This window comes from Amblyomma maculatum, chromosome 9 (genome assembly GCF_055883805.1).
Source record: "Amblyomma maculatum isolate TAMU_Amacu chromosome 9, ASM5588380v1, whole genome shotgun sequence".
Classification (NCBI taxonomy): Eukaryota; Metazoa; Arthropoda; class Arachnida; order Ixodida; family Ixodidae; genus Amblyomma; species Amblyomma maculatum.
The window spans coordinates 76,929,150-76,946,433 of record NC_139352.1 but is presented as its reverse complement, the minus strand read 5'-3'; the positions used below and the strand labels follow the sequence as shown (position 1 = coordinate 76,946,433).

Below are 17,284 nucleotides of genomic sequence, written 5' to 3'. Positions count from 1 at the left end.
CAATGCCAGCACATTTTGCAGATTCTCCAGGCCTGGCATAAAGGACCCATGTGACCTATTTTGATAACTTGAGAAACGGCCTGCACAGCTCTATGAAACTTAGTAATTATTCAAATGTCCTGGCTATGAGCCTACCCTGAAAATTGCCTTAAGATATCTTGGGAAAACAAAAAAGGTTGACCTTCTATCAACCTTTTAGAACTCTTTTTTTTTTTTTTTTTTTTTTCCCAGTGTGGCTGCATAGTCCGGTCATATCTCTGCAACTGTTTATCAGATTTTCACGAAGTTGTTTTTTTATTCCCCACCGAAATAAATGTTTGAGGTCAAGGCTTCCGTTTTCTTTCTTTCAAAAGATTGTCTGAAATTAATGATTATTAATTAAAATTTGGTTAATGCTGATCTAGTTATATATGGTAACACTAAATTTGGGTCTGTGGTAAAATTTTTCAGCAGTGAAATTCAGAAAAAAGGCTTTGTCTTGTCTTGAGGTAACTATTCAGGAAATGACTATAATGAATTTCAAATTGCTAGCACATTTCGCGAAACTCCGGGCCTGCCCTAATGCCCGGAGTATTCACAATATACTCCTCTGACTTAGAACCATTGAACGCAGTTCCAAAAAAACTTTGTAGGTCTTCGAACATTGTGCTATGATGCTGCCTTGAAAATTTTGTTCAAATATCTCGAAGTAAAAAAGTTGGTGCTGTGATGTTCCATTTGGGTAGCACTGTTTTTCATTTGCTTAAGTAGGGGAGATGGGGCAGCCAAGAAAATAAATAAATACGAGTGAATTTATTTGCTTCAGTAGCAAACCCTGCAGGTCATGCGAGAGGGTCAAGTTTCTTTTTAAAAAGTTTCCCAGGTGGTCAGATTACTTTGTTGCAGGTTCTGAATAAATGAAAAATTCTTGAATAAAAGGGGGGAAGCATTTGAAACAGTGTTTTAGTTACTGCACTCAGAACTGCAAAAAATTGGACTCAAGAGCCGAGACCTTTTGTGTCGCTAATAAATGAGCTAGGGGCATTGTTATTAAAGATAAAAGTAAACCTTTGTGACAGTACTAATAATAATTCTGGAAAAAAGTAGCATCAGCAACTTTATCACTCTTCCTGTACTCTATCTCATCACTTGCAGCACTGTGAAAGCTAGGAGCCATGTTCAGCTAATCGTGAGAGTGCATAAACCGTGCTCCTCCATGCCATGTCATCAGCTTGCTGTATATGCCGATGTGGTTGTACAAAAGTATAAATAGAATCTATCTACTAAACCTTGAAACAAAACATTCGTAAGTTTTAGAATTGCTTTTTGGGTATTTTTACGCTATTTGTCACATTCGCGCTTTTAGTTCATTGCATGCAAATGGAGCCGCTGTGGCAACTTTCAACGAGGTGGCACCATCTGGTTTTCTGAACTGCAACCATTTTTTCATTGCACCAACTATCTTGTTAGGCCTGGTAGAGGCAAAATCGTCACCCGAAATACTAATTAAAGGCAACTTAACACTCATAAATGTTGCTGTAGATGAGATGAGGCCAAATGAACGCCAGATGCACCAATTATAACTAATGAACGAACCGAAAAATTCAGTAACACCGAGTTGACTGCGAAGCGAGTCGACCTGCTTCGAAGCACACCGCCATGTCGAAAACATGATTTCTGCATATACAAAAGTTGCGAACAGTAAAATCGCGAAATATTGCATTTAAATTGAGTTTGCGTTAAGGCTCGATTTGAAATTGTTCTTTGCAAATGCACACTTCAAAGCCTGCCATCCCATATGTTTTATGACCACTTTATACTGGCACTACATTCTGTAGTCAGACCTCACCTCTACACTCATCGTAGCTTTGGCAGTGCTGCACAGAACTACAGAGGTAGAGTATAGGTGGTGGCAGCATATCATTGTAAGCATGTGTCTTAAGTATGGTGCGAAATTTCAGGCACAATGTCTGCACTGTTTCCGTGCAGCGAAAACCCCGCAAACAAAAATTCTCCATCATTACATGTATATAGTGAGAACCCTCAAAGCTGAGAACCCTTACTTGGCTGATGAGCAAATGCACCTTGTTGCACAGCCAATATTTTTACCCACCTGGTTTGACGCTTTGCAGGGGTTAAACTCTTGTACCTGGTGGTTTACGGTGCTCTCCTTTCATTGGCTGTCGCAAAGTTTTTAATTTCGACTTTTCAGCTTTCCCGGTGCAGTGCCCGTGACAGTAGTATGCCCTCTCTCTCTTCCTCCACCTACAGGGAGGGCCTCCAGTCAGAAGCGCAGCTAGGCCAGCCCTCAGGACAGTAGTGCCTGCTCGGACAGAGACGTCTCGGTTAGAGGTGTCTAGAGTAGAGAGTATTGGGTCTGAATCGTCGTGGATGGAAGCCCTTAATAAGGCAAGGGGATCTAGGGTTGAAACGTTGAGGCCCGAGGTGCCTCGGGTCGAAGCCCCGAAGCAGGACGCACCAAGGACGGAGCCCCCTTCCTCTGCTGTGGAGGCCAGCGGTACACTGCTCCCAGCAGCCAAACCGAAGCCCCCGGTGGCTCCCGCTCGGGAGCCTCCGTCTAGTAGGTGCGTACTGCATTTCGAGACATCTTTGCCACGAAGTAAACTAAAGTGCTCGCTTATGTGAGAGCACAAGGTGTCTTGCCACTAGAAAAAGCTTAGAGAAAGCAATGGCTGTGTGGAATGAAAGTGCAGCAGCAATGGGACGTTAGCTTTTGCAGTCAGCAGTGTAAAGCACTAAGTTATTAACACTGTTAGATGTTTGGTTTCTGTGCTGGTTCTACTTAGAAGCCAAAAATAGCACTAAGTTATTAACACTGTTAGATGTTTGGTTTCTGTGCTGGTTCTACTTAAGAAGCCAAAAATGTTTCTGTGTTTTACAGTGGTCAGTGGAAATCATCACTCAGCCTTGCATTTGTAGAACCCTGTGTCTACAACTTTTCCAGCTCGGTACGCTGGAAAAGTTTCTTGTGCTGGTACGCCGTGTTTAGGAATTATTTGCACTGACATCAGCATCCAGTTCCCTGCTCCAATTCCTTGTTTTGTCTTGGCAAGAACTGGCAATTGCTGCTTTCTTTATGTTTTACTAAATGTTTACTTTGTGGGGTGAATGATGGTACGAGTCTCTTGCGTGACACACGTGATGTTTTCCTTGGCTCACCATTACTGTGCATTTCAGGAAAGCAATTGACCGGGACGCGGGAGGGGGCAAGATGGTTCGCGTGATCCACTCTGCTCATGCACCACCGATTAAGGTGAGCCAGTACTGGCCTTAACTGTCGTGGCGCATATTGTGTGCCTCACTCGGAAAGAAATGTACTTCATTGGCATGGCTGAATATTTCGACATGTAGATAATTTGATGTGTCTTATAAACTGACAAGATAAGCTACCAATGCTACCAATAAGATGAGCTTGTTTGTAACCCAGAAGCCTCTGTAACCTCTGTCACAGATTTGTTTCTCGTTCTGCTTGCTGGCTTTCTTCTCGTGTGCATTGCTGCCTGACATTTTAGACCAGCTGGTCTAGCAATGCATCCTCTTTAGTTCCTCTGTGCGTGCACTATTTGACATTGAGATGCAAAGGTTGTGCTACTGGAGGAGCCAGTTTCGTTAATTCAGCACTTGTTAAAAGTGACCTAGGCATAATTGGCATATCTTTTATACGCATAAATAAACCATGAAATATCTCCAACCTAAACTTGGCTTAGCTTTTTTTTAAATCTCGGCATTTCGAAGCCAACCCAGCTCCTTCTTCAGAGGTCATAGGGGGCAGCTGTATTGGTGTGCAGTTTTAAAGGAGAGGGAAAGAGGGATGGTTTGCAAAGGGTGTGGAATGATTAAGAGGGAGAACATCGATTGAGGTCATTTGTAGGCTTTGGGCTGTGCTTAGAGCTGCACACCTAAAGCCCTGTTGCCACCATCACAGGTACTCTAATAGGGAGTCTGCCCTGGCATGACGGAACTGTTAGGGTTCTGGAGTGCAAATTTTTTGAACTGCGGGCAGTCAAAATTCAGCTCGACTTGACCTCAATTTGAAGGGCCACGCACGCAGATTCGCATCTTTGTAACGTTGTAACGTACGAATTAGGCGCTATTTTTCAATGAAACTTTGGAGGTAGTTGCAGAAAGATCTCGGGATCGCCAAAAGACCATGTTTCAGCCGCAAAGACGCGGGTACCCCCTTTAGGTAACGGTGTGGGTTCTGAGAGAGGTCAGGTGTAGCAGGAGACAACAGAATCTTGGATAGGTGCATAAAATTGGGAAGTTTGTGGGTATAAGGTGGTTGTAGCTGGTGTAGGATGCGGTTCATTGGAGGAATGTAGGAGAGGCCTTTCTTTGTCCTACGTTGGAGACATGAGCTGATGCAGTTTTAATGTCCCTGCTGCTGATGTGTGTGTGGCATCATCTTGGCGCAGAACAAGCGTGGCATGCTTCCTTCTTGCCAGGTGGGCGGCCCACCAGCGGAGCCAGAGGAAGATCTACCAACCCATGTGCCTCTGCCGCCCATCCAGAGTCTGCCTTCATTCTCGTTCAACCTCAAGCCGCAGGAACCAGCGCCGCCACCTTCCAGCACTGGCACGGTGAGCGGCAGCACCGTTGGCACCACAGTCCAGGGCAGTAGTGCCACCATTAGCACCACAGTGGGAAGCAGCGGCAGCAACGGCAGCAACGGCAGCATTCCTACTGAGCCTGAATTCACTTTTAGCAAGCCACTGTTCCTGGGCACCATCAGCACTGGTGCGGTGGGGACACAGCTTGAAGATGATGAGGTGAGCAGAGTGCAGTGAAGAAGCTGGGCAGGTTGCGTTGCAGTTTTGAACAGGCTCACCCTGACACTGATATTAAAGAAAAAGAGGCTGGTCTGTATTGAGGATGTACCGCATCTCAATCATGCAAAGACCACTCTCGCTGAAAACTTGGCTTTCATGAGCTGCGAAAAGTCTGCTCACTGGCAAAACCGGCAGGTTGTGAGCGGAAGAATGCTTTAGAGTAACGGGGGTTCGAAAATTCCAAGGTTCCAAGACTGTAAGACCGCAGCAGCTGTAGCGCAGCACGAACTAATGGGAGGATGGGAACACATGTGCCCCATACTGGGACCAAACAATAGACGTGATACATTGATTATACTGCACTCGATTTCAGGCATATAGAACCTGAAGGTGATCGCAAAACGCTGCTGTATTGATAGTTTGATATACAGTTGAATCCCGCCACAACGAAATTTCCGCGACAACGAATAATTTTTTATTCCCCGCGAGTATCCTATAAGAATTAATGGCCTAAATTTCTCTGCACAACGAACCATTTTTGCAGAGCGTTTCCGCTTCAACGAAATTTTCGCGTTCAAAATCGAAACCGAAACTAGTTTTATTGGCGAGAAGTCCAAGTCAAATCCAAAGCCACATTAAGCATGAAATCACGTGATTGCAGTTCCGCCATTTTGGCTTTGTGTCGTGGTCGCGTTGTTCACTCGCTGCCTTTCTCTTCGACAACGACGAGTTTTCATCCGCAGGACACGATGGCAACGCAAGTGAAAAAACGCAAAACTCTTTCCCTTGAGCAAAAAGCTCAAATAATCGCCCAAGCAGAAAGCGGAAGGAAGAAAGCGGCAATTGCTGAAGACTTCGGAATTCCTGCAAGTTCGCTGTCAACGATTCTAGGCAATAAGGACAGCGTGAGAATGGCACTTGCTTCAGGCACATCCTCGAAGCACAAAAAGGTGACGCGGCCCCTCCATGAAGAGTTGGACAAAGCAGTGCATGCGTGGTTTGTGGAAGCACGAGCCAGCAACGTCCCCCTGTCTGGAAGCATCGTCCAGCAGAAAGCCTTGAACTATGCATGCCTACTTGGCATTGATGATTTTAAAGCCAGCATTGGCTGGCTAAACCGTTTCAAGGCCCGCCATAACATCGTTGGAAAAGTGTTGTGCGGCGAGTCAATGTCAGCAGACGTGGACGGAGCAGCTGCTTGGAAGGCGAGTAACATGGCCGGAATTTTAAGCAACTTCGCGCCTGCAGACATTTACAACGCCGACGAGACCGGGCTATTCTACGAGATGTTGCCGGCTAGGACGCTCGACTTCAAGGGGCAGCGCTGTCACGGCGGCAAACACAGCAAAAAACGCATCACAGTGCTGCTTTGCACAAACATGGATGGCTCGGACAAGCGTCCGCCGTTAGTCATAGGCAAAAGTGCCAAGCCGCGCTGTTTTAAGGGAACTCGTAGCCTACATGTGCTGTACAAGGCGAACAACAAGTCATGGATGACCCGCGCTATTTTCACCGAGTGGATGATGGCATTCGACCGCGACATGAAGCGGCAGGGCCGTAAAGTTTGCTTGCTTTTGGACAATTGTTCAGCGCATCACTCCGACGAAGTCAAGCTCACTAACACGGAGCTGAGGTTTTTCCCTCCCAATTGCACGTCTGTCTTACAGCCTCTCGATCAGGGCGTGATTCTTAGCCTGAAGCGCGCTTACCGCGGGAGGTTAATTCAGCGGCTGCTTTTTAACACTGAAACCGGCCGAGACACGAAGGTGGACTTGTACGTGGCACTGCAGATTATGTCTGCTGCCTGGAGCACACTGGGGCGCTCAGTAATTGTGAACTGTTTCAGGCACGCCGGATTTGCCGAAGGTCGACCCGTACACTCTGCTGGCCTAACACCAGGCGTTACAGACGACGACGAAGAGGCGTCACCGGCTCCGGGGATCGCGGCCGCCTGGAAAACGCTGGGAGAAATAGGAACCGTGCCGCCTAATCTCGAGCTCGACGAATACATCGGCGCTGACGCTTGTGTTGTTGTTCACGAAGATGTGAGTGATGAGCAGATCATAAAAGCTGCCCGGAATGATAAGGACTCTTCCGATGAAGAAGACGACGACGTACAGGAAGCGCCGGCTGCGGCAACCGCCGTACAGGTGATGGAAGCTTTTGATGTCATCAGGAATTTCGTTGCTGTGCGAGACGACGATGTTGCAATGGGTTTGCTGACCGAGTGCGAAAATCGGGTGACGGCGTTGCTCGCCGTGAAGCGTAAGCAAACCAAGCTTACAGATTTTTGGCATTAAACGCCTTTGCTGCTGCTTGGGCAATTCTTTCTGCGTTTCACGTCAAATTTTTGCGATAACGAAGTTCCGCGAGAACGAATTTTTTTTCGTGCACCGTGAATTTCGTTATAGCGGGATTCAACTGTATGTAAAACACTGCAATAAGATTCCCTGCAGCATAGGAAAAGAGGACGCGTCAGCTTCATGTCTACTGGCGCCGTGCCGCTCGCTGGATGTCGCTAGGCCTAGCCTGTTGCTGCCACGGATGGTACTGCTGTAGCAAACTAGAATAGACAGTGTACCGTATTTACATGATTGTAAGTAGACTCAAATGTAAGTCCCCCCCAGATTGCATGTCACGAAAAAAAAAAATTAAATATACCGCAGTGGATGCTCTCGACAGCGAAAATTTATTACCTGGCTGTACAACTCGTCTCCACTTAGCAAGTCACGTATTTCAGTGATATACGCGGCCAGCTTGGCCTCCAGCTCTGGATAGCATACCAAGTGTGGAAGCCTCTTTGCTTGGCATCGCAGTTAAAAATATTGTCTTGCTGCCATTGCCACTCCCGCATAACCCGTTCAGAAGCTTCGAACTTGCGGCCCACAGCGCAGTTGTTTCTTCGGCATAAATGATAGCCGCCTCCTTGAACGCTGCACGGAACAAGTGCCGAATGCTTTTTGGACTGAAGAGCTCGTGGCGAAGCATGTAGCCGGCCGTAAAGTCATAAATGCGAACGCGCAATAAATGATCGGTGTCGACTCTTCCATCAACCATCGACTCTACCTGGAAGTGCTGCCATGTCACGTGACCCGACATAACCGATGCGCAAATTGGAAGGGTCTCCGCGATTCAAGCAGCGGCTCTTCCGTAAACTATCAACACTCCCGCAGCTGCAGTTTGTGCTCGTAGTAAAAGTTAAAAAAGAAAAATCCCTCCCGAGAAGCACGCACAGTAACTGAATGTTGCACTTAAAGCTGTAGAGCAAACAAATTCGCCGCAGCCTCTCTGATATGGTTTTTGTCTTGCTCTTGTTAGCAATGTCATGCTTTAGTTTCGATTGTAAGTCGACCCCCCAACTTCGGATATTCGAATTTTGGAAAAGGGGTCGACTTACAATTGTGTAAATACGGTAGCTGATGGAAATTTCCACGTCCCCAAAAACTTCACCTGTTTCGATCCGATTTCAACAGAGTCCGATTGCAGTATTACCATGAGCCTATGGATTATAACGATGTTTCAGGGGTCGCCCTTTTTTTTTTTGCTCAAAACACCGTCGGGGTACTGGCTCCACACCCAGAAACAAATACAGTGGAGAATCCCTACAACATATACTTACAGTGTGGGACCGGATACAGTTGAACCTCAATGTAGCAAATTCCTTGATATTACAAAGTTTTTAAATTCCCCAATGCCACCCCTTTTGAAGTGCGTTTATTTGAAAACTCCACGTAACAAACATGTTCAGGCAGTTGATCTTGATATGACGAGCTTGCGGTGCGGAATTACTAGAAATTTGGGAGGACCCCGCAAGTTTCATGGTGATAAAACGAACTAAGGTGAGAGGAACGTCTGCGACGGCAACGAGCGACGGCAGCTAGTTCAGCGCCGACGGCGCATCTACGTGGCAAATGCAGCAGTGGTCCGCTGCTTTCGCTTTTGGGAGATTGGATCAAGGGTCATTATTGGATTTGCTGGACGACAGGATTGTCGTGCTGGTGTGGTTGAGACTGACCGTGATGCAGTGTGACTACCATTCTGCCAAGGACTGTGGTTGCCTGCATAGGGGCGCCTTGCAGTTGACGTCGTAGAAACAAAACCCTATTCTCATCAGTAAGAATGGCTGCATTTTTTTTTTCTTTGTGTTCTGCTGCTTCACACTTTGACACCTCAGACACAGACACAATACTGCGCTGCTTTCGAACTCGTGTCACATGAGCACTGGCTCGGCCCATTTGTGTTTGCACGTGCGCAGTTAGCCATGAAACGTGTTATATGACCTTAATTTGTCAAAATTTTACACATAGTAGCTGGGAAAGCTTGCTATCTGTAAACGCGTTCACCGGATGTTAGGTAGTACACTCTAGCGCGATTAGCTCTTGTCATGAGACTTGGAGTAACATGGTTCTGTTTCATTCTTCATTGTTCAGGAGTTTCAATTTTCCAAGCCATGGGGCCCACATGGTGAAAAGGAGCAGCAGCCGGAGAAGAAGGCTCTGTTGAACGACACAGGTGAGGCCTTCCGGTGCTCTTGGGGATCTTGAAATTAACTTTGTCACAGGGAAAATTAGGTTTTGACTAGAATGGTAGCTTCACTAATTAAAGTAGGAAGAGTTGTATGTTGCATGACAGAAAGAAAGCCTAAATAAAATTGAAGTGGAGTGCTTCCATCATCACTGGGTGTTTCTCATTTCTGTTCTCATTCAAAAATGAGCTGTTCTCGATGCTACACACATCACAAATGTGTTCCTTAAAGTTCCACTGTGGATGCATTCTAGTTGCAGTCATCCACACTGTTGATCCAGAGGGTACGGTGCACTGTTAACTTTGGCAACAGATGGCATTTGTTTTTTTGTCCACTCAAGTATCGTGCCAGGGTTGCACTGAAAGGCGATGTAGATATCAGTCACTTTTGTGGATAATGTGCAGAGCTGTACCTTTTGTAAACCTGCTGATGCCAGACGTACACTATTGTTATTCAGTCCAGGGGCTTGCGAAAGCGGCAGAGCCTGCTGCCAAGATGGATCGCCCAGCTCAGGCCACCTCTGCCGAAACTGAAGGCACAAAGGTCAAGGGCGGTCAAAAGGAGGAGACTTCCAAGGGAAACAATGACAAGAAGGGCAGCAGTATCACAAAAGGTGTGATCATGCACCCTCTCTCTGCAAAGTTGTGTTGGCCTGGCCTGTGTTGGGAAACGTAATGAATTGCCAGGTTCTTGACCCCCCCACCTTCCTTTTTTTCTTTAGAAGGGTGTTCATACACTAATGTGCTGTCTTATCCCTCTGAGCTTCTTTATGCCTATCTCCAGTATAATGTACAATTGTTTTGCATGCAGAAGAGTGTGAGCTATGATTAGAGGTTTTTACACAGCACGCTTGATATGCCCCTTTAGCTGTTGTTTGCAAGAAGAGAGCGCCTTAAGTGAGGGTTGAGTTGTGCGGGAGCTGCCACCTTTGATGATATGATAAGGTTTCAGGAGTTCAAATCTATGCGTACCAGTATGTTTCAGTAGGACAGTGGTGTTATCTAAACAGTGAGCAAACATACTCCTAAAGGCGCCCAACAACAGTATACAGTCGAAACCATTTCGACGAAATAGTTTCCCATCCGTTTGGCATAAAACATTGCAGAAAAACATTTTATGCCACAACAAACCATTTTTGAGCTCTAGGTAAAACTTATTTTAAAAATGTATAGACAGTAGAATAAGCATTAATTGTTATTAGCATCAATTGTCGTTTTTATGTGTTACCTCCTCCTCTATATGTAATACCCCATTTGGGGCCATTAAGGGTATAATAAATGATGATAATGATTATTGCCGCCCACCTGTGCTCTTCTGCAGGTTCATGTTGCTTTGTTTTACTAAACATTTCACTATGATTGATATGTGCTCCTATTGACCCACCCATTCACACACGCGAGTTTCTTACCATAACCCAGAGGGAAGGCTGGCGGCTCTGCACTTCAGCCACCATGGTCGCACTTTTTCGGTTGCACAGAGTGGCATTACTGAGGGCATAGGAGCGCCAACGAAAATTGAAGGACTTCTCCAGTCCGCTTATTCTTATTGCACATGTTCACCAACATGCCGTTGCAGTTGAGGGCAGATTTATCAGCAGGTCTGAATGATAAGTGGAAGCCCACGGCCTTGTGGACTGTTATCTGCGTGGTTCATTTTGGCCTAAGGTGAAAAGATGAATCTTGAGGTGTGTAGCAGACAACACTAATGAAATATACTTTACAGTGCCAAAATGGGCACTCCTAAAGTGTAATACAGTAGAACCTCGGTGGTACGAATCCCACGGTATAGTGTTCTAGAATTGAGAAGTGTGCCGCCTACCGCCGGCGAGCTGGTCGTTTCAACGATGACCGCTCCGGGTGGCATGAGATGGCGCTGTGTGTAAGAGAGTGCATCAGCGCTGAGCAGACATCTAGGTGAACTGCCTCTGCCACCGGTAGTTCTTCGGACCTTGAAGGTGCGCAACAATAAATTGTGTCGCTTTAGCTCCGACATGCTTGACTAAATAAGTTCCCTATAAAAGCGGCCGTCGTCTGGGAAATTATGTATAAGCGGCGAGACACATACATCCAAGGCCCCTTTTCTCCCAGAGAAATTGGGGAGAATTGGTACTGAAAAAGCTTTAATTTAAATCTGCCAGGGATCCGAGAACATGCCATGACTATGTGGATATGTGGAACTGTGTTTAAGGTTGCTTTTCTGGTATCGAGTCCTATACAGATCGTCGATGAACTGACAAACAACATATTGGGTGCTTTATTTCTCGAACGGTAACGGGAGGTCCAATGACAGCTGGCTAACATATTTTTATGGTCACATAACTTTTTATTATCGGATGCGCTGGTTTATGCCGGCTAGACTGCATTCCTCTATCGACGCTCGCGGGGACTGAAAAACCAATGGAGGGTGTTTTAGGCTAGGCTAGCATACTTTTAATTGTTTGCGCCGCATGTAAATAGAGATATGTGAAGATTGCTTAGAGATGGAAATTATGCCAGGGACTGTTGAATAATTATTCGAATGTGGGCGGATACATATGAACAAGCAGTTGTTTAAAAAAAAAAAACGAGACAAATCATCGAGAACTCATTTAAATGCACGAAACCACACAGCGTACGACCTCAAAAACCAGCAGGGTAAACAATTCATGACTTAAGCGAATATAAATAAATAGCTCAAGAATATGGTACCAACATATGAAACACTACAGAATTATATGAATATGTCGCTGAACTACGAACATGTGAATGAATTGAGCTGCTAAATTCGCACGAAACGTGGGCAGGGATGACTCTCAAACACCCTCTCAAATACCTCTCAAACAGCCCTCAAACACTGTTATTTGCACCACCTCATCTTCAAGTACTTTATCTGCTATGCTTTAGAGCTCTGCCCTTGGTTTAGGTGACCTCAAATAAAAACGAAATTGCACCTGGATGTAGAACTTCGCTATGCGAAGTGTCATTTCTCTGCCATGGGTAGGACATCCAGGCTCGGAAACTTCTGCGCTTTGCAAAAACATAGAAAAATCATGGATGCTGCTTGCATTAATCTTAATTCTTGAACTGAAAAAAATTGACTCTTCCAGCGTGTTTACGAGCTTTGCAAGCTCCGCAGATGAATAAAGAAGACCTCCGTGGTCAAAGTTTGAGGTGAATTCATTTTCTTCTTTTTGTGGCGCATGATATGCTCGAAATGAGATATGCAGAACTACTGCATTTTGATTTGTGCGTGATCTTTCGAGCCACATATTCTGCAATATAAGCTATGTGACCTAAATCTGTAGAACTTTTCGACATCCTTGAGCCAAGCGGTCAAGCGCGCAGTGAGGGAGAAAAAAGAAAAACGAAAAAGAAAAAAGAGAGCATTCAGGGGGAGGGGGAGGGGGGGGGGGGTGCAGAGGAGACTAGCTGGAACTGTGACTGCGCTCTTTGCAGGTTTTCTTACTTGACCAATCATCAAAAACATATAATACGACAGAGAAGCAATGCGATGCAACGAAATCAACGCAGGGCATGAGCCGCAGCAGCAGACGGTTAATGTTTCCTCTGCGGCACGTGCTTCTGATGCGCTCCTGCGACTGACAGTGCCACCTACGCTTTTCATAGCTCCGGCGACCACCTCGCTCCCATTGCCACGCGCTGAAGACTGCACATTTCTCAATTCTAGAACACTATACTCACGGGGTCGTTAAAAAATTCGTATCATCAAGACGAAAGAAAAAAAGTATTCAGAAGCATGGGAAACGCAGTCGTGCAGGTCTGTTTACAGCTGAGATTTGTTACAGTTGCGCGGTCATAGCTCTCCATTCGCCACTCGCGGAACACGCAGCGCGATAGGCGATCGAGACGTCAGCGACATACGGGCCGCGGGTCTCCGCGGGCTTCTTGCGACACTTACAGCATGACAAGAGATGGTGCTGGCCGTGCGGTGCCAGACTGCTTGCGATGCGTACAGTGTGACTTGTGGTCATGAAGTCTGCGATGAGCGACCCATGCATGCCCACCGCATGATCGTCCGTGCGAACTACTACTCACAGCCGCGCACCACTGCTAACTTTTCGCAGCGAGAAAAACGGTCGCTATGCTGCCGATCTGCGGTCCGTCCACCTCCGCATACTTCTCGTGGCCCATACAGCACGACAACAGATGGCGGCTGGCAGACCACGCGACGCCACAGGCTTAATAATTTCATTGAGATATCTTGACAAGCTATAAAATTGGCGTCCTGTCTACCTTATAAGGCCGTCTTCTAAAAATTAATTTTTTGCCTAGTGTGGCTGCTTAGGACAGCCGTATATCGGGAACCGCTTATCAGATTTTCATGAGGTTTCTTTTATTTCATACATCAATAAATTTGCGGCATCTAAGCTGACATGTTCAGTTCAGGCGTTTCCAGCAATCACATAATTGCAAGGACAACACTTACAGAATGACGCAATTCCTCTGAGGTCTGGCCAGTGCGCATGTGCTGCACATGTCTAATAGTAGGACACAACCTAAAATATAGCAGTTGTTAACTATGGGCAATGGTTTGCGGCGTGTATATTACTCTGATGAACAGTAAACAGAATCATCAGGTTCATCTAACCAACTAGCCCGCACGCATGTACTACTGAACAGAATCAATTTTTGATATTCGACTACGCCAAGGAAGCCAGAGGCACTGAAATTCTTGAGCTTATAAGTGGGTATGACTTTTTATTTAGGTAACCAGAAACGCCTTAACATTTATCTACTTTCTGTCACGAACAAATTGTGTTAGTTACTGCAGGCATGAGTTGCATAGGACTATAGAAGCATGCAAATGGCACTCGGCTGAGCGTGCTGGTGTCGTTTATGGCTGACCCAGTGCTCGTAGCGGAATCCTATTGCATGTGTAATTTTGCGTGCATTCTTGTTTGCTACTTATGTTTCAAAAAGAATGCGCATTCTGAGCCCAGAAGGCTGTGACAGTTATCGGAGTACACTGTTTGAGCAATCTAGGTGGGTATTCGGTCAAGGGTGGCAGTTTCTCGAGTGGCTAGGTGCTCCATACAAAGGTAACACATTCACGGTCAGTGATTGTCAAAGGTAAACAAGGAGTGTCATTACTGGAAGCTTCAGTCAACGCTCGTGCAGTTGTTGCTAAGACGGCGCCTGCCCCAGCCTTGTCTATCAATCTACATTTTCCACCGGTGTTGTGCCAGGTGGGGACCTGTGGGAGCGCTTCAAGCCACCTGCTGGCAGCTGGTCTTGCTCGGTGTGCATGGTCAGCAACCAGGCCTCGGCAAGTCGCTGCCTGGCCTGTGAAAGCCCACGGCCCGCCACCGGTGTTGCGTCCACTGCTGCCAGCGCACCTCCACCGGCACCTGCCACCGCACCACCACCACCTCCTCCCCCTCCACCAGCCAGCACTGCTTCCTCCAGCTGGGAGTGTGATGCGTGTTGGGTGAAGAACCTGCCCAGTGCCCAGCGCTGTGTCGCCTGTGAGACTCCCCGGCTGTCTGCCGCTGGCTCTGCTCCTCCCGCTGTGACTGGTGAGGTTCACTATTATACTATGTTAGTATTCACCCGCTTGTAACGACCATGACAGTCACTTGCTGTTAGTTCATTTTACTGGGTGTTTGCAGTAAATTATTTTTTTCAGTTTTCTAGCACCTTCATAGCACCTTCAACAAGTTGTATAATTGCTGTCTCTACCGCAGCTGGTGCCACGGCTGCTGCTGCGACTACTGCTGCTACTACTACTACGGCCGGTGCTGCCACGGCTTCCCGTTGGGAGTGTGACACATGCTTGGTGCGGAACGTGCCCGATGCCGTGCGCTGCATCGCCTGCGAGACTCCCCGAGCATGCGGAATCGGCAGCAGCGTTCCTTCTGCTGCTGGTGAGCTTTCAGGGGTTGTCTTGCAGGCCTTTGTGCTGAATTGCGCACGCCCGTATCTGTATTCATTTATGACTGAGTAATCTTTCCATGGGCCAGGAATTGGGAACACATTATTACGGCTTACCGACAGGCTGAAGCAGTGAAATTGGTTATGGGTTACAAGAAGAAAAAAAAAGTCGATTACAAAGCCCGTCTAATGTGACATTTCGCTACAACAGTTTGTGCGATAAAAATGGTGCCAGCAAAGTTCTGCTCGAACCTCCGAAGTGGTTCTCGGCGCAGTGCTCCTCATGTTTCCTCTTGATATTCTCCGTGTTATGCCAACGCTGACTGACACAGAGCAGGGAAGCGTGTCCTTGACAGTTGTTTGTGTATGCGGAATGGGGATGATACGAATCACGCTGGGTAGCAAAAATTTTGTATCATAAAAACAAACAAAATTCATATGCAGAGTACTTTGCTGCAAAACTTACTTTTCATCACTACACTTTCAATAGCCTGCAATTTTTATGCTAGACTTTTTCGTTCTCAGTCGGAAGCTTTTCTGAAACTCGTAGAAATAAGTTGTAGTTTCACCGCTTAGCCCTGCCCCCTAACGAAGGGGTGAACAACAGGAAGTCTCCTCAAAAGATAATCACGGGGAGGTGTTATCGGTACGCAGCACTTAGCAGGCTTCCAAGGTCATCGCTGCAGGCTGCGACAGCAAGGGTGTGAAACTGGGGTACCCGGTGCAAAAATTTTAGAACAAAATAATAAAATCTCAACAAAATTAGGAAAGGGATTCTTTGCACAAGCAAATGGTACTGAAACATGAACTATGGCTACTGTCCACTCCCTCCAGCTGGTGCTTTTTTGCTGAATCTTGGAAAGAAGTTCTAAACCACGCAAGTTTTTTTTACATATTTCCAACATCATGTTACCAAACCCTCATGAAAATTCATCATATTAGCCCTATGAAAATGCATTGATGATATAACAAGGGGCAGCGACCAGGAACGAAAAGAAATTGTATTATGCCGAAAAACATGCTAAACATTATCGCATCATCCCAAAATTTATAAAGTTTGTGTCGCCAGGATTGATTTTGAGAACCATGTAAACTAAGATTTCACCATAGTTGTACAACACCGCTTTCTGATTTTTAAGCTTGCTTCTTATTTAGTGTTAGAAAATGAGAGAAAAGCATGTAGCTCCCGATATCAAATTGTTTGGCGGAGCTGTTTTATTATCACTTGGCAGTGGTCTGTAATTTGCAGAGAACTGGCAACAACTCGGCAAGATATTTGTCAAAAGATTAGAGCCCGGAAGTTCTGGTTCTAAACCATGTAGTGGCGCTTTTATTAGCATTTATGGACGTCATCGTCATTAGAGAGGGTAGGAGAAAGAAACTATCTTGCTTCCACGAGATTTGGAACACTGGGAATTCATTACGATCCACATAGTGTGGCTCAAAAGCAAGCCCCCCCCCTCTCCTTGGGCTCTGAACTTTTTAGACATGTACATTTGTGTGCTGCAAGACAGGGACCGAAGAAAGGGAACCATCGATGAAGTCTTCCTGTTATGTGGATGCAGTGATGAGTCTGCTGCTGATCTTGCAGGCAGAGTATTGTCATCCAAATTAAGAGAAAAAAAAATAATGAATACGCAAAAGAAAAATGACTATAGAGGTGTGTGAGAGAAAAAGCTTAGTGGGGACTAATGTCACAAGTGTCCACTTGCCAGGGGTGCAACAGTTGCACCAATTGCGCCATTTTGATACAGCTGCATATTTCTGCGCCAAGCTGCGCCAAAAGTGGGAAATTTGTTAAAATTGCGCCATGCTGCCCCAAAATGCCAGATTAGCCGCGAAAGTTTGTAGTCTTGCTAGATTTGGCAAAAAATCGGAGCTGCATTGGCAACATGCAGTTGTGCCGGTTGCCAATCCAATCCAGCCGGAGACTTGGTGGCTTGAAACTATGCATGGAACGCTAGCAATGAAAAGAAAACACGTGCGCGGTGAACACAAGTTGGTGAGCATGTGTATGGTACCGTAGCTCGTGTGCGCCGCTTGTCGACGCCGAGAAACGGTCTTGGACGCTTACCTCGGATTGGTTTCCCCAGCTTATCGCACTGCTACAGTGTCGATAG

The 17,284-nt window shown here is 46.3% G+C and overlaps 1 protein-coding gene across 2 annotated transcripts in view; it reads left to right on the top strand.

Annotated features, from left to right (window-relative positions):
• Nup153 (nucleoporin 153) overlaps positions 1-17,284 on the top strand; it is a 53,724-nt gene that overhangs the window by 25,369 nt on the left and 11,071 nt on the right. Inside the window, exons 7-13 of one of the 2 annotated variants that reach the window (XM_084579098.1) lie at positions 2,251-2,564; positions 3,178-3,253; positions 4,416-4,769; positions 9,200-9,281; positions 9,752-9,907; positions 14,480-14,809; positions 14,978-15,157. In XM_084579098.1, the coding sequence (XP_084435224.1) occupies positions 2,251-2,564; positions 3,178-3,253; positions 4,416-4,769; positions 9,200-9,281; positions 9,752-9,907; positions 14,480-14,809; positions 14,978-15,157 (1,492 nt within the window). The remainder of the gene's footprint in view (positions 1-2,250; positions 2,565-3,177; positions 3,254-4,415; positions 4,770-9,199; positions 9,282-9,751; positions 9,908-14,479; positions 14,810-14,977; positions 15,158-17,284) is intronic. The other variant, XM_084579099.1, reaches the window with a different exon arrangement.